The sequence below is a fragment of the Bicyclus anynana genome, chromosome 20 (assembly GCF_947172395.1).
Source record: "Bicyclus anynana chromosome 20, ilBicAnyn1.1, whole genome shotgun sequence".
In the NCBI taxonomy this organism is placed as follows: Eukaryota; Metazoa; Arthropoda; class Insecta; order Lepidoptera; family Nymphalidae; genus Bicyclus; species Bicyclus anynana.
Window position 1 is genome coordinate 4,306,607 of NC_069102.1, and position 18,419 is coordinate 4,325,025.

Below are 18,419 nucleotides of genomic sequence, written 5' to 3' on the forward strand. Positions count from 1 at the left end.
GTACTTTACGTAAATATAATATTATGTATTTAAAATGTATATCATTTTAATTAACAAATTAAAAAACCGATATCAATCGCAAATAAATTAAGTGTAGACTAGCTTTATATTCTATACCATAGACACAGATGATCATGTGAGGCTCCGATTTTTTATGGTTTTTGACACTTGCTGACAGATAGTAATCGATAGTAAATTACATTTTCCCTAATAAAATAATAAAAATCTATCGAAATGGCTTGCAAATTCTGTGGCCCTAAACTTTCGCTGGTCGGAGTAGTCCTCAGTGTATGGGGAATCATACAACTGGTAAGTTTTAGCTATTTTGTGAATTCAGGACTACTTGAGACACCCAGGTAAATATCTTGATACTCTTAACTCTTTATTATTTCAGACTTTGATGGGCGTATTCTACGCTATTAAATCAGTCGCTCTTCTGGAAGATCTTCCACTTGGTGGAGGACATGCAGACATCAATGAATTTATTGGAGAAGTTGAAACTGGATATACTCAGGCAAGTACCCTTCAAACCAAACAGAAATTATGGTTTAAAGATACAAAACCTTATTATTTTATTGAGTGTAACCTTCTCCCTACTCATTACAACTATGGAAAGAAGGTCAACAAACAAACCTAAATATGCAAACTATTTCCTTAAGTCAATTTCACCTTTAGTTCAGGAAAATACAGACTTCCCCAGGTAAAGTCTAATTGTTGACTCATGACATATAATTATGATGATAGATGGTAATGTTTTGCTAATGAACAACACTGAGTATGTGTGCTTCATTTGATCTAATTTAATTACTAAACTGCTGAAGAACTCCTGATTAAATTGAAAATAGATAAAGTTCTGTAATTAGATGTTAGTTTATGGTTGAAATCTTGTTCCTAAAAGTAGGTAAATTATAAAAAACTAGATTTTATATAAAAATATTTTTTATTTATAACAAGAAAATATAATTGTTATTTGTGGTAGCAAAGAAATTTTTGTCTTCCATTCACTTCTATCATAAATGTGAAATCTTCCTTTTAGCCACATATCCTATTTGGAGCCTTCTAACCATCTCTTTGGCCTTACTGTGCCAAGAAAAGGTATATAAAAATACCAATGATATTAAACACTGCTAGAAGTGTTACTAGCGTATTATTTGTTTATAACACAACTCAATGTTAGTTGTGGTATAAACAAATAATACCTAAATATTGTTTACAATGTCGAGTTGTGTGTCCAGGAAATGTAAAAACTATATATACTATTCAGATCACTTTTTGCAGTGATTTTGTAGTGACATAACCAATCTATAGTATACAATTATCATTGATAAATACATGTATTTGTTGCCAACAGTGAATAAATAACACTGATGATGTATTTTGCATTACAGAACTCACACAACTGTTGGATTGCTGCCCTACTGTATGTCATCACCTTGGTAATATCTGGTCATCAGTTCTGGTTGAACAACCGCTCTTCAGTTAGCATGTAAAAGAGGGTTCACGATCCTGTTTACCTCCATTCCATTATTTGAATTTACCACAAAAGTATTGTACTTATCTTTAAGGCATTAATAAATAGTAATGAAAAACAAATTTTGCTATCCTCCACAGCATGCTAAGTGTTTGTATTTGAACATTGTCAACACAACTGTCTCTCCTGAGAAGTCAAAATGGAGTATACTGTAGTTTCACAGTGAAAGTTGTAGTGTTGGTTTGGTCCTCACAGATTTATTGTTATGTAGAGAACAGCAAGTTAAATTTGTATTTCATTGCTCAAGAACCACAATAAAGTAAAGCCTATTGATTCATTGTTGAAGAATGAAACAACTGAAATAAGAATTAACAGTGAAACCAACAATCTTAAATCAGCCATTGTTATATGAGTGCTATGTAAAAGAAAAAGAAAAATGATTGTTATTTAAATGTTTTTAAAGATAGGTACATTATTTTTTGGACTAACAAATAAAAATATAGTGTGCATATGAGAAATATTACAGCACAATATTGTTTTTAGCTCTATAAAATACTATTTAAATAGGTCAACAGCTAAAATTGGTAAAATACCACTAATTTGTATAATCAGAGCATCCAACTTGTTAATTTTCCTCAAGGATTTATCAACCTTGTGTATCAACACAAATGCAGAATTCTTTTTATTTATTAACATGTGTGCCGTTTATTATTATTATAAATAAAATCTTGACTTATAAAATATCACAAAAATTGTGTGAAAGTATTATGTTTTAATGAATGTTGGCTATATAAAATAATATAACTTATTATAATAGTAGGTACAATGTAAAATGGTTCTATAGTTTTCTTGAATTAAATATTAATGTTATATATATTATTTTTATTTTATTTATATATATTCGGTTCACCCACATAGTTACCGTTCTATGATACAAATAATGTGGCTTTTAGTGGCAAATTAATATTCAAAATTGGATCAGTAGATCCATAGTTTATCCCCTACATTACTACCAACATTCTCTCTTTATAATATTAGTATAGGTAAATGATTTTGTAACCTGATTGAGAGAGTTAAATTGTAGAATAGAGAATACCTCAGCATTCCATGGATTCACAGTGTTAGTTCGTGATAGCCCAGTAGATATAACCTCTACCTTCGATTCCGAGGGCGTAGGTTTAAATCTGGTCCGGAGCATGCACTTCCAACTTTTCAGTTATGTGCATTTTAAAAATTAAATATCACTTGTCTCAAACAGTGAACGAAAACAAGGCCATTGCGAGTGTTCACGTTTTTGTTTCTTTGAACCACTGACCTCTAACTACTTCTTAGTTTTGGCAAACCAGTGATTAAATTCTTTTTTCACTATAGGTATATTTTTAATGACAGTTTTTACCTGTTAGGTAATATCAAACTGATTAGATTGACTTTGAAGTTTAGCTTTTAGTTAATATTTTCTCAAATTATTTTATTTCAACCAGTGGATATTAGCAGAAAATCTTTGATATGAGTCTCCTTTTCGGTTGCGGTTTGTGCTGCATGCTGCTAAGTATATGGGCTGTTATACAGCTGGTAACATTTTTAACTTTTTATTGTTTTACACTAAGATATTTTGCCAAGGATCTTCTTACCTGTGGTGGGAGCTTGGGCTGACAAACTTTCAGCTTTTAATTATGTATAAAATATAAGCGGCTAAAGAGTCTGTCGCCGATAGCTTATTGGTTGCTGATGTTGTGAAGTTGCCACGTGTAGGGTAGAAGCAAGTGCACATAAGTCATCATAAGGGCAGGAGAAGGCGCGGTAGGCCAAAGGCAACATGGTAGCAGACTGTTGAGGCTGTCGGTCTGCCCTGGATCACGCTCAAGAGAGCTGTCCAAGATAGATCTGTCGGGAAAAGGTTTGTTCCGGCTCTATGCGCCGCCAGGTGATAAAGGACTTGAAGAAGAAAATAAAATGAGTGAGGTCCGGCTGGCTAGCTATGAAAGTATCTATGTGTAGATGATGATGATGTATGGTAGATGGGACTACCTGGGGAGATTTTACCATAACTCTGGGGTATATTCCTTATCGAAAATTAATTTAAAATGATCAAGGAACATGTGTTCTAAAATTAATATTTTCGGGGTAAATAATATTTCTTTTTTGTAAACAGATTTTAAAATATGTCCCATAAACGCATCCTTATAATTATGACGTAGCCAAGTTTTACGTATTATAAAATTTATAAAATGCAAGGATAGATAAAGGCATTAGTTAAAAAAAATATTAGCTATGCAGTTCGGCTCCTGTATGTGGACTCGTCAACACCTTGACGTTATGGAATATATTCCCGAACACCCTTTAAATAATAGGTATATCAACTTCTTGAAGGTTTTGGTCCTGGCGGAGCGACTCACGTGAGTAAACGCGAGTCGAATCGCCAATCGTGATAAACGTCACAGTCAATTAGCGGTTGTTGGTTCGCTACATGTAACAAATTTCAAGAACATAGTTTCCACACAGTCTATATACTTTCAGATCATAATGGGGATTTTCTTCAAATTTGAAGTCCTCGCTTTTATAGAAGAGGCCGAACCTGATCACCACGGATACGAAGATTACGACGATTTCATGAAACAAACTAAGGATAATTATCAAAAAGTTTGTTTTAGTTGCAGTTTTATATCTTCATTCTTCGCTATCATTGCCAGTCCAATTTATCTCTATACAAATTTCATCCAAATCGGTTAAGCAGTATAACCGTGAAAAGGTACCAGACAGACAGACAGACTTACTTTCACATATTAATGTTAAATAATATACTCGTAGAAGTATAGATTAGATACCTAACTCCATTTTTGAAGTGGAACCGTATATAATGGTGATGTGATTCGAAACTCGATGTTCACTTACCGGAAATGCGTCACCAAAAAGAGAATTAAACCGACGAGAGAATGATTTAAAAAGCATTATTTTATCTTTAAAAGCTGAACTGTAATAATTTTTTGAACTTCCTTCAAAAACGTATTATAAAAAATAACATCATATAATGTTCTACCTGCTGATCATTTTGAAGGCGGCGCTAACCCGGTGATGTATTAATTCAAGCCTTGTAAGAATATCATAAAGATTTAGGATTTTCAGGCAGTGTTCTTTCGTGTGGTTCTACCAGAAACGGCTAATATATAACGTGTTAATATATAACACTAGACCGACATAACACCGCCTTCATAGTTTCAAACTGTTTTTGAATATCCCGCTTTTAGACAGTTCCACTAGGGGCGTTCGACAGATGGCGCTAATTTTAGTGTATTTTTATTTTTCGAACGTAGGTTAGGATTTATGTTTACTCATTGTGCTTCATGACACTCAAAGAGTATAATAAGTGATGACACTAATATTTTAAAGGCGAATGTTTGTGTGTGTGTGTAAGTATGTTTGTTCCTCCATTAATCTGCGGCTACTGAAGCAATTTCGCTGAAATTTGGAATGGATATAGGTTTTATTTTGTAATAACACATATGGTATTTTTTATCCCGGATAAATCCATGGTTCCCGCGGGATTTGTGAAAACTGAATTCCACGCTAGCAAACTATAAAGATTCAAGTTCTTACTTCCTATAAGTGTAATTGTGTGAGAATATTCATTAACGGAGCAAACAATAATTAGGATCTTGTTCTACAGATAGCTATAAACTGCTGGATTGCAGCTGTAATATACGCCATCACTCTGGCCTTGTCGTTTTGGTGCATGAAACATGCAAGGAATAAGGATAAGGTGGCGGCTTTGAATGTAACCGACGACGAAGCTTATTGTAGGGCGAAGACAAAGTAGTCATAGAGGGAGATGTTTAGTTTCACCTATTGAATTATAAGTTTTATTCTTGTTTAATTAGTTAGCCAATATACTTACTTAACATGGTAAGCTAGGTAATTTAATAAGTTAATCAATTTGTTCAGTTTAATAGTTATTAAAGTAACTTGAAAAAAAACATTGTTTTTAATATTCTTTAGTCTAGTCATTGTGTGCTCAACAATAGTTTGTGGTGCCGTCTTGCCTACTCATAAATGGCATATTCACTTAGAAACTAAAGAGAACAGGAAGTTATTGGACATGTAAAAAAATACACTAGAAATACGAGAAATACTTAACCTGAAAAACTTAAACTGTGCCGCACATAGTATCATAAATACAAAAAAAAATCAGCCCCCCTAGTCTAGTGGCACGTCGATTCTCTTTCTACGATCGCTAACGCTTCGAAAACTAGAAAAATGTATGGGAATGACAGAACTTGATCACGTGACCCGTCGAAAGCAAATGTCATTCCCATACATTTTTCTAGTTTTCGAAGCGTTAGCAATCGTAGAAAAAGAATCGACGTGCCAGTTGGCTAGGGGGCTGTTGCGCATAAGTTCAAAGTCCGGTTTATGGACAGAGGCAATGAGTACCGTATCATACTTATATAATCCAGCGGTACCAAGTTTTAACACAGTAAATGCTAACCGAAAAAGCGGTAGTGCAAATAGAAACATTTTATGAATGTAGCGGACAAACAAATACAGCGGGAATCGTGCATTTTCCGCGATTAAAAGAAACCTATGTTGCTCTATAACCTCATATTATATAGTTCAGTGAAAGTCCCATTAAAATAGGTTCTGCCTTTCCAAAGATTAGCCCGGAAAAGACAAACAGACAATTAAAAAAAAATATACTGTTTTAGTACTGTGTAACATTTGAACTAAGAAGCATTTGATTGAAAAAACAGTTGATCGTGTTTACCATCATCACTATCAACGCTATTGGAGATTCTTGAAAGATAAGGGCTGGATGATAAAGACCGTAGACTAATCTGGAATTTCTACTGGTGCCAGGAAGCTGCCATTAAAGTTGAAGGTAAGCTGTCAGGGTGGAAACCGAGGTGTGCGACAAGGATGTACATTATCCCCATTACTTTTTAATCTTTATTCTGAGGCTACCCTTACCGACTTACTTCAAAATCATTCTGACGGAATAAGTGTCAATGGACTACGGGCCTCATAAGAAGGCTCAGAGTCACACAGCGGGCGATGGAACGAGCTATGTTAGGAGTATCTCTGCGTGATCGAATCAGAAATGAGGATATCCGCAGAAGAACCAAAGTCACCGACATAGCTCAACGAGTTGCGAAGCTGAAGTGGCAATGGGCGGGGCACATAGTGCGAAGAGCCGATGGACGTTGGGGTCCCAAAGTGCTGGAATGGCGACCCCGCACTAGTAAGCGCAGTGTTGGCCGACCCCCCACCAGGTGGACTGACGACATCAAGCGAGTCGCAGGGATTCGCTGGTTGCAGGTGGCTCAGTATCGTGATGTTTGGAAGTCCCTACAAAAGGCCTATGTCCTGCAGTGGACGTCCATCGGCTGATATGATGATGATGATGATGGACTACGAATCGACAATGTTAGATACGCTGATGATACTGTGCTAATAGCAAACTTGGACAGCGGGTTGCAAAGGTTACTGGAAGAGATTGCTGCTGCGATGGGTTTGAACATTAACGTCAAAAACTAAGTTTCCGCTTTCCAAAATATATCTGCGTGGTTTAGAGGTTGCAGCTGCTAAATTTAAATATTTAGGGCGTAATAAGAGTAATTGTAGCCAGCTGAAAAATATTTCAAGTGATCGGAAAAGTTTTCTCTATCTGACTGCCAAACTTCAGTTCGGAGGGCACCTGATGATGATGATGAACTAATAAGCACTAATAACTGTATACACTTGAGAAATTATAGTTATTTTAAACTCACAGACAGACAATTTTATTTCACGTATGAATTTGCTGCTACAAAAAAAAATATAAGTTAAAAAGTATAAGTTTCCATGATGCTTCTATAAACTTCGTTGAGCTGTTATGTATTTCAACTCTTACAGGTGATATTAATAGCTCAGCCTTTTCAAGGGTTAAAGGCAATAATGATAGCTAAATACTTAATAATAAATCAACAATTGTGTCAAATTTCTATTACACAGTTATATACAATGTTTTTGTATGTTATTTTGTTAAATTTAGGTAAAATATAGTTTGACTGTTATTTAACTTCTTCCAATTTCCTGTCAAATGTTACGGTTCCAATGTTTACGCTTTTTATTTCCTCTTTGCTAGATTCAGCTTTATCCTGGAACAAGCAGTAAGTAGTTTAAATATGTCCTAGGATGGGTATATATGGGTAGGACGTTATATTTTATTAGCACCCCGTTTTGGCCCCGTTTTGTGATTTAGTAACGAAAACATTTTCAAAAAATATTTTGATTAGTCTCAGGCATTTGATAGTGTTAACTTTTAACAAATTAGAAGAAAAATTTTCGAAACTCCGTATAACCGGCAACTCATTTGATATCGTCAGTCATTTTAAGGGGAATTGAACTATAACAGCATATTTTGATCGTTTCAAATCCTTCTAAATTAAGCCCGATCCTTTGTAACTTGTCAGTACTTCGAGTTGTTCAAATATAAACGAGTATCTACTTTTCTCATCTATTTTTATTCTTAAAATCCATAAGACAGGACGACGTCTTACCGGATGGGCGTCCAACTCTTCGTCTTTTGTTGCTTGGCTCGGGTTTACCCAAGGGTCTGACAGGATCTGCGGTATTTTAGCTCGAATTTTGAGAGGGGCCAGGATTTTGACGATAAGTTTTCGGCATTCGGTTGAAACTTTAGGCTCCCGAGGAAAAGACACCTTGTTCTGGACTTGCTGTAAATATAATGATTTCAGAAAAAATACAATAAAAAAAAGAAACACAAATATACCGTTGATTTTTATTAACGGAAAATACTAATAATAATGACAAACAAGTTGTACACTACATCTAATCAAAATCCGTGAAAATAGTCAATTTTTGTCCGTTATCTCGGATGTGCATCATATTCGATTTGACAGTGGGGTTAAAGGTTTCCCCTGAATAGCTCGACTTTGGATCAGAAATCGGATTGGTTCTTAAGCAATCCGAATTCAGTCGATTTTTTTATAACCATATTTTCACGGATTTGGATACGATTAGAGAGAAAGAGAGAGATGAAGTACCTAGGTAGGTACTTCGTCTCTCTCTTTCTCTCTAGGTACTACGTAGGTACGTATAATAGCTCTAAGGGTACAAGACTTGCATCATTTTCCTTTGAACTTTGGGTCTAGTCCTGAAAACGCTTTCGGAATTTCCCTATTATACCAATTATAAAGAGATAAGAGTCTATTCTAATTATTCTATTATCATCAAGGGTAGGTAAGATGTTTCAACAATTAAATTAGGTACCTTCAATAATTGTGTATAATTTGTGTCATCAAACGGCAGTCTTCCGTAAACAATTGCGTAAAGTACAACTCCCATGCTCCAAATGTCGGAGTCTTGAGGTCTATAAGGAACCCCCTTCAATATTTCAGGAGACGCATAGGCGTAGCTACCGCAAAAGGTTTCACTTAGTGAGAAAACTCCGTTCTTTGGCTTCATGTGACCTCTCGCAAATCCAAAGTCAGATAGTTTGATGTTCAGACCATGATCCATTAGTAGATTTTCACATTTTATGTCACTGGTTGGTTAAAAATAGATATTAATATGTATTCTACAACTTTGTAAGTATCTGCATATGTATAAGCCTAGCAGCTAAAGGTAATTTTGACCGGTAAAGGTAAAGTGTTATACTTATAGTGCCATCATCATCCATGTTATTAGCCTACTGCAGGGGCAGGCCTCTCCTTTTCGAGGAGAATCTGGAGCTCACCCGGCAAAACCGTAAAGGATCGAAAGATTATTTTAGAAAATTCTGAACCCAAAAGAGATTATTCTTCTGCTTCCTTTCAGCATATATATAAAGATTATAAAGTTCGCTAACCGATGAACAACTCCTCTTTCATGGCAATAGTCTACGGCCTCTACCAGCTGTTTGAACCAGCGGCGTCCACGCGATTCATCTATATGCTGGTCTTTGCGAATAATATCAAGAAGGCTGCCGTTTTCAGCATATTCCATAACAATATACACTCTGTAATATATGTAAATCATGAATTACTTAAGAGCCAAGACATTAGATGTTGGTAACAATTTCTTTTTTTGACTTGCTTTTTATTGTCTTACTTCCCCATAGTTATTAGCCTCAGCTATCAGATAAAAGTAAGGATTAACTAATAATACTCAGCTATGTAGATTACTTGTTGTTTACTATAATAATTCTGATGATAATGTAAAAGCAAGCCCTAACTCAATACTAGGATTTTCATCTGATTAGACTAATGAATACGTATAAATACGCAATCCCAGAAGATGTGGTTTTTGCAACATCTAGACCGGACATAATCATCAACAGCCTACTAAGCCGTGGGAAACATCCCTAAAAACCATACAAAAAAAGTGAATAAATATGATCTAACAACTAAAAATGCCATGACCACGAAAGACATGCCAGAAAAGCCTCTCTAGAACCCGATAATACCTCACCCCTCACCAGAACTGCAGCAAGTTTTATATTAGAACGGGTATCCAAATCTGTTCTAGTTGAATCCTATCAAAAGTTGGTCAGGGAGAACAACACGAGCAGAAAAGGGGAGTGTAGACATGTCATAGAGGAACTTCTTAACCTAATACCCAGGTCAAAAGTCTCGGCTTCTGCTCGGAGTATTTCTATCCATGAAATGCTAACATATTCGTCTCTCTTTACCTATGTGTGGTTTCAATTGCCTGTAGGAAACGTATTAAGTTTTCATGCTTCAGCCCTTTGACAACCTCTATCTCCCTTGGCAGAAACTTCTTCAAGTAGTCGCCGGGTGCTTGGAACTTACTTATTATTTTTATTGCCACTTGACAGTTGTGACGATCACTCGCCGCTACCTAGCGTAAAGCCATTTTTAAAGTACTTATATAATTAAATTTCTAGAGGGATGTAAGCTCTCATTTTATTTCAGTAATACATTTTTTTACCTATAGGACTTATCCATCATCATCATTATCGTTTGATGTCCTCAGTCCACCTAGTGGGGGGTTGACCAACACTGCACTTTCCAGTGCGTTGTCGCACTTCCAGCACCTTGGGACCCAAACGTCCATCGGCTCTTCGAACTATGTGGCCTGCCCAATGCCCATATTATAATACGGAAGTCTGTTAACTCTTCACAGCTAAACTGCTTCACCGATTTTGATGAATTTTTATGATGGAGCATACTATGCTCTTGCCCAAACGATCCCTTTGAAAAACAGAAGCTGATTTTTTAAATTTTGACAATCAGGAACAAGGAGCTAAACACGTCCAAGGGATATTGACTACGTATGGCTGCATATTAATACGATCCTTGGTACTCCTTCTAACCTCGCTCCCCTAGGTAGTACATGCCTAGTTTCATCATCATAATTATTTTCAGACAATGGACATCCACTGATGGGCATGCCTCTGGTTATGAGCCTATTGCATCCAGCGGCTCCCTACAATGCGCTTCATTTCATTAGTCCACCTAGCGCGGGGTTAACCAACGTTTTCCTGCACCTTGTCACCAACTTTCACCGGCCCTTCGAATTAGTGCGTAGTTTGCCCTAAGAGTAATCATTCACCACTTTATGTTATATACCGATAAATATCCGTTTATAAATATGCATATGCAATACAATGCCCACCTTAACTGTGGCATATGAACCAGAACCTATGGTCCTGCCTAAAATATATCCATGAGTTTCAAGAACTGTTAGTTTTCTTTCAGTTTTAGCTTCCACACCACTGTGAACGGTTGCCGTGGGCTCTGTAGACATCTCGCCATGAACATTGTCGTCGGCTCTTACATCCGGCCCTGGCATATCATAGAAATAGATATATGAAATTTATAATAGTACAAGTCACATTATAATTTATTTCTCTGCATTGTATTTATTTTTTTACGTAAATTTTGTGTTTTAAGTCATTGTGGCATTTTTGTCAATTGATTATGGTTGACTGACACCAAACTGACACATTACAGGAACGAAGTTTGAATGTGCCGCGGTTTTGGTTTACTATAGATACTGTTAATGCCAGTACTTGGATTTTTGGAGTAGGCTAGTGTTGAATAGGATACAAATATTTTATGTGTGCCTTTCTAGTTTCTATAAACCTCTTCGATTAAAGACTAAATAGTCTAAGATATACCTTCATATTTATGTTTGCATAACTATTTGTATGTTTGTATATAATTTATGTTATATTAAATAAATATTTGAATTGAATAAAGTATTTAAAACTATTTAAAACTTGTTTATCATTCTTGAATAATAAAATAATAAAAATGTCTCCCAAAGTGTGTCCATGGTCCATGAAAGGAATCTCCGAATCACCTCCGAATTCCTATCAAAATTCGTCTGAGCCTCCGAATGTCAAAATTACTGCGAGTTGACACAACCCATGACATTTGACAATGACATTTGTTATCTCAACAAAAGTCAATCAAGTTCAGAATTAAAATGGCGGGCAGCGGTGTAAATAAAAACAACAAAATCGCTAAAGAAAGTAAATAATTCCAAGTGAACAGTGTTAAACTATTTCAATTTCATTTTCAGACTGATTAATAACTCCGTGTACAGTGACATAATCGTGAATTTACTAAAACTAAGTGTTGGAAGTAAACTTGATTTAGGTTATCTAAAAAATAGGTCTATAATATTTGTAAACAGTGGAATCATAATTTAGGGAATAAATCTTTTAGGTAAGTAAGGATGTGTGAATTATTTATTTAAGCATGCTAGTTAGATTAAATGTTAATACAACTGTTGTTTTTAACTTTATTTGTTCATTAAAAGTGTCGATTTTTATCATATTTTTATTAATTTATTTTGTGTAATATTTTTTACTTGTGTTTGTAGTTATTACTTTTACATTTTTTTGTTAATTATTTTCTGTAGTTATACGAATTATTTAATGAAATAAAGTATTACCTCCATCTAAAAACATTTTTTATTTCTAGTACTTGTAGTTTCTTTAAAATCTTATTTGTTTTTTTTTGTTAGCATAATATCTGTTAAAATTATAATTAATATAGAGCATCAGCAAAAAAACTATGGTACACTTATTTAATTTATAAACAACATAATTTGATTTAAAATATTAGGGTCAGTTTTAACAACTTCCAAAAGTTGGATAGTCTTATCCAGAGGTCCCAAGCTTTAATCTTATGAGATTAAAGCAAATTAAGTTAGACCATTTTTGGAATTCAACTGGTTCCGGTGGAACCCCTACATTTCTACTCACCAAAAAATTCTAAGATGAAATCTAACTTTAGAAATTTTCATTGAGGCTGAATCCACAGCTACCATGAATTAACAGTTTTCCAAAATTAAATATAATAATAAGAATTGATTATCCTGTGAGTGGATGTCAAAAAAGTAAAGTTGACCAATCAAAAAGTAATTCTAGCCAACTTTACAATGACAAATAACAAAAACATATATACCTCCTCCTTTTTGGAAGTAGGTTAAAAATTAGTGTGGTTTGATAGAATAACAAGGATACAATCAAACCACACTCATTTTACTTAGAAAACACCTCATTTCATATGAAACCACAAGTGAATGTGTGTTAGGTATGAATTTGTGAACCCCCATATTTTTATGACAATGACATAAACCCCCTCATGGACTCTTCCTTGGACCCCTAGGAGAATCAAGTCCTAACTCTCAATGCAAGTTTTGTCACTTTCTATTTTATGCCAAGTGCTATAGGCAAAATTTGTAAATAGGCTATCCAATACTTAATTAAGCGTAATACAGATGATAAAATATCCTATCAATACTTTTTTATATAGAATCCTTTTAATTATTATTATTTGGGCTATCTTGATGGTCCTGATCCTGATTATAGAGGATCGGGTTTTATGCAATCAATTCAACTGTTTAAAAAAGGCTAATATGTACAAACATCTATATTGAGATCAATAGTTTTCAAGATGATTTACTAAGATTTTATACTATTAGATATGTCACTTAACCCAGTGAATTTGACCTCTGCCTCCGATTCTGGAGGGTGTGGGTTCAAATCCGGTCCGGGGCATGCACCTCCAATTTTTTAGTTGTGTGCATTTTAAAAAATTAAATATGATGTTTCTCAAACGGTGAAGGAAAAACATAGTGAGGAAACCTGCTTAACGGAGAATTTTCTTAATTATCTGCGTGTGTGAAGTCCGCCAATCTGCATTAGGCCAGCGTGGTCGACTATTGGCCTAACCCCTCTCATTCTGAAAGGAGACTCGAGCTCATCAGTGAGCCGAATATGTGTTGATAATGATGAGATATGTCACTAGCGCGCCGAAACTGAAACGAACGAAGGTGGCTAAGGGCAGCTGATATATATTTGATAACTGCAGTCTGCGACGCCATCGCCGCCGAGACGTTGTCGACTGCAGTCGACTGCGGTCGTCGGTAGAGTATCCGCTCGTGTATATGAACCCTAATTCGGATTACTTTGCGGTGATTTTGTAAGCACGTAACATATCTAATAGTATAAAATCGTTGCTGATATCTGACAAATATACTTATTTGTGGTTATATTTTTTTACTGTTCTACTATACCTATTATTGAAATGCAAAAACACCTATTTTGTTGGTACTGTTGTAGATATAACACAGTGGCACCCCATTCTTGTTAACTTGTCCACTGTCTACATTTATAATTTTAACACTATTCCTAAAATAAAGGATCCTTTAAACCAAAAGCTAGTACTAAAAATATTTCGCCATTTTTCGCTAAGAGCATCTGTAACAGAATTTTGAGATGAAAGCTTCGCATCATTCAAGTTTAATTGATGCGATTCTTCTATACATAGATCGGACGGTCCTCCAAATCTTGTCGTATGCGTCCCGTCTCTCATTTTACCGTCCACTTAACGAGGCCCTTCCGGTGAATTTTACACCTCCTGCTCCTGCAACAAACTGAGTAACGTCGTAGGTCTTATTCTACTGGACGTGCAATACTTCATTCGATGACCCATTTTCGTGCATTTGCCTCTTTTTTGTACGCTTTCATTTAGAAAGCATATTTCTAGAGCTCGCCTGCTGCTTTTGTTATCGTAATTGCGAACGCTACGTTCCGCACATATACGAGTAGGTATGAATAGCTTATTTTCAGAAATATTTTGTTAATTATAAATCCTCTATGCGGCAATGCAATTTATTTAGATCATGACGAAATAATCTTTTTAGAAAACTAAGTTACGGCTTTTGAAAATGAAATATAATGCGATGCACCTACTCGTATGCATATTAGTAGATTTGAAGGTTAACCTAAAACATATCATATAATTATTTTATCAGCCTTAAAAGCATGATGATAATGATGATGATGAAGCTAATTTAGACTTAGTGTCGGTCGGGATTGTATTAGGATTGGGTACGACAACAGACCAACGGGGCGGCGAACGAACCACCACCCCTCGGTGATGAGTCCGACCGCTTTACCGTTGAGCTATTGAGGCTTCAAGTTAAAATTAGCCAGGTAAATTAAATCAATATGTAACAAGTGTGGTTTAGTCAGATTGTTTTGATTTATTGATTAAATAACTAGGGTCGTATAAATTTAAGTAATGCTAGAATTAAAATCATTCATGAATTATAATTATGGTGATTATAAATACATAAGAAGTTCCTATAAACGGGTTTTTGTTCCATAAAAGTTATAAATAGTTACATCGAAATGCTCCTTAAATATAAACATTTCGTGGCAACTTGGGTCATAATTTCTGAATATTTTAACCTTTCCGCAAATGCATTCATCATTAACCCATATTTGGCTCACTGCTGAGCTCGAGTCTCCTCTCAGAACGAGAGAGGTTAGGCCAATAGTCCATCACGCTGGCCCAATGCGGATTGGCAGATTTCACACACGCAGAGAATTAAGAAAATTCTCTGGTATGCAGGTTTCCTCACGATGTTTTTCCTTCACCGTTTAAGACTCGTGATATTTAATTTCATAAAATGCACACAACTGAAAAGTTGGAGGTGCATGCCCCGGACCACACCCTCCGAAAGCAGAGGCAGAGGTCATATCCACTGGGCTATCACGGCTCTATCAAATGCATTAAAAACTTGGAATTTGTTCGTTAACAAGATGAGACTGGCTCGCACGTACCTATCTGAAGACGTCACATCTAACAATTAAGAGTTATCTGGAGTTCGCTCCGTGATACATTGCAGACTTGATTACTTTCGCCGAGGAAGTAATAAAAGTTGACCAGTCGTTGAGTCTCGTTTTTAATTGAATCATTGGAGTTCCCATACGGAATCAATCAATTGCATATTTCTCATTCTTTCATGTCCAAGTTCTAACATTCAAATGAAACGTTTCATTGGAATTGTTTGGTCGATGTTATAACAGTGCTGGTTGTTGTTTCTTTTATTTTCGTCTATAACATGACTGATATTGAATGCCTCTTCCATCCAATTGTAACAATAGAACAATTGGAGACGTTTGCCCATTACAATTTTAACTGTAGGACTTTCTTTATTCAAATATGATCTAATGACTATAATAGATACTTGGTATGTTTTCATTATGTTGTCTTAACTTTTAATTTTTAATCATTAACGCAAGTAGAATGGTTTTATAAATTTTCGTCATTAATGTAGGTATGTGTGTATTTTAATATTTAATTTTTATTATTAATGAAACATCTATGCACGAGTTCATACCATGCCAGTTGCCACAAAGTGTTGTTCTGCTATTAGCGATGGTTTTCTCCTTACCATCAGTATATCCGTACCTATAAATATATCTTTCTATATAAGATGGATATATTTCGATTAAATTATCAGTTCATAATGATGACCTTGATAAATATTAGGTTAAGCGTCTAACTTTCTTGGAAACTGGCAAGGCTGAAGATATCAAAGTCTGCCTTATTTGTTCGCGGTCAGACGTCAATATCTGAAGAGAGTAAAAAGTTAGCTTAGATCGTGTTATCAATTGTATCTCAGAAGAAAGTTTTTCTTTCACGCAGAGCACAAGGAAATGCTTAATGGTTTATTTTCTTGCATTAAATGTAAAAGTTCGAGAATTACTTTGTCATCGAAACAAGGAATCTTGCTGTTACTTTACATTGTACTGGAAGTTTTTTAGCGGTTCGCAATATGGGTTTATGAAATAGAATTTCTTAAAAAGAACTTCGCAAACATTGATTAGCCTGGTTAAAATTTTTAAAATGTGCAAGTAATAAATTCTAGATTTTGTAATGATGTTGAGATGTTGACTTCTTTCGTTTATGAGGTAAGCTATGCAGAGGTCTCTATAAGAGGTAGGCTAGCGTTTGACTAGACTGTAGAAGGCAGCCAAATACTAATAAGTAAACAAAGAGTCTATGAATTCAGTTCGTACCAAAGAGATAATAGAATTAAAATATGGCCGCCAGAATGTCAAATACTGTTTGTTTAAGCGTTTAAAAGACGGACACCAAGAAGGCCAGAGACGAGCATAACATTACAACTAGTCCTATTTACAATTGAAGATTGACTTGAAGATATCTACATTGTGGGTGGTAGAGAAAAAGAAAAACAAATGCTTTTCAGTAGTACTATTCTTTAACGATGCATTTATAACTGGCTAGTGCGGGTTTCGAATTCACCTCTATCTTTCTCTGTCTAATACGATACTATAGGATGAGAAAGATAGAGGTGAATTTGAAACTCGCACGAGTTAAAACAAAACATCCTTACGGAATAGCACAACAGATCTTTGCACTGAGACCTCTGCAATGCCAAAGTCGTAAGGTTTAGATCAGTGAAGTAGAAAACTCTACACAATATTCTACTGCTATTAAGATATCTGAAATGATGTGATCTCGTAGATGATTTGGAATATCTTTATTTGCATATAAAAGAAAAAATAAATAATGATTATAATAATAACGTAAACCAAAACATGAACTTTTTACTACTGGATTTATGAAGTTAGTCTTTAGCATATTGACACAGAATCCTAAAAAAAATATGAAATGGAAGTGCTTCTGACCTAACTCGTCAGCTTTGTCCGCGAGTGGGCGGCGTACTTACGCGTGATGCACATCTCTTTGTTTCTGCCGTCCATTTTGTACATGGACCCATTTTCTATTGAACAAGCGCGTCGTACAAAAATATTCATATTCGGTTTTTTCGTTTTTACGTGTTGCATTTTTTAAATGCTACTCGCTTTCTGATGAGGGAAGTATACCTATATAAATTGATATATCAGTAAATTCGGTTTCTTGAGGTTGAAGGTTCCAATTTCTAGAAATTCTCAGTCTGTCTGGAGTATGAATGTCGGAGATGTCAGTTCTACTCTGTACCTTGGAGACCATGTTGAGCCATCTGACCTGCGCCTAATCTCTTTCTGTAGGCTTAAATGCGTACTATGACATTTTTAGAGATGAGAGAAAGACAAATGTCGACTAATTTTGACGGCCTCCTTGGGGCAGTTGTATGTGCGATGGATATACAAGACGCAGCCCCTGGGCTAGATCCCCGGCTGGGCTGTTTGAGGTTTTCTTAATTGGTCCTGGTCTGGCTGGTGGGAGGCTTCGACTGTGGCTCGTTACCACCCTATCAGGAAAGACATACCTATATTAACCGCTATTAACTTAAATATCTTATTTTCTTCATGAGATATTTTGTTCACCTTCTGATCCTGTCTTGTTATCGTCTAGGAGAGCGAGGGAGTACAAATATCACCTTTGAGTTTCAGTTGGAAAACCTTGTGAAATACATTTATAGCCTATTGGCTATTCTCGAGGTTAAGACAAGCTTCGACATGACATTTGAACGAGTTCATACAAATTGTATATACGAAATGTTTCAACAGAACACGGACAGGGGTTATTAGTATGGATAGACTTTTTAGTGGGCGCCCCAGATTTATTACTTAAACATACCTACGTGACCTACTTCAAGAGACCCATTTTCAGTTGTCACTAAAATTTACATAACGCCAAGTGTTTCAAAGCAAACTTTCGCCTACTTCGTAGCA

The 18,419-nt window shown here is 35.5% G+C and overlaps 2 protein-coding genes across 2 annotated transcripts; one reads left to right on the forward strand and one right to left on the reverse strand.

Annotated features, from left to right (window-relative positions):
• Positions 1 to 129: 129 nt before the first annotated feature.
• On the forward strand, positions 130 to 2,348 carry LOC112053046 (ribonuclease kappa-B). Its single transcript, XM_024092314.2, has 3 exons — positions 130 to 309; positions 395 to 514; positions 1,389 to 2,348. The coding sequence occupies exons 1-3, from the start codon at positions 235 to 237 to the stop codon at positions 1,488 to 1,490; spliced, it is 297 nt and encodes a 98-aa protein (XP_023948082.1). The 5' UTR covers positions 130 to 234; the 3' UTR covers positions 1,491 to 2,348.
• A 5,111-nt stretch (positions 2,349 to 7,459) lies between these two features.
• Positions 7,460 to 11,346, reverse strand: LOC112053052 (testis-specific serine/threonine-protein kinase 3-like). Its single transcript, XM_024092322.2, has 6 exons — positions 11,084 to 11,346; positions 10,137 to 10,306; positions 9,315 to 9,464; positions 8,738 to 9,011; positions 8,005 to 8,181; positions 7,460 to 7,602 (listed from the first exon to the last, which is right to left on the reverse strand). The coding sequence occupies exons 1-6, from the start codon at positions 11,258 to 11,260 to the stop codon at positions 7,516 to 7,518; spliced, it is 1,035 nt and encodes a 344-aa protein (XP_023948090.1). The 5' UTR covers positions 11,261 to 11,346; the 3' UTR covers positions 7,460 to 7,515.
• Between the last annotated feature and the right edge of the window lie 7,073 nt (positions 11,347 to 18,419).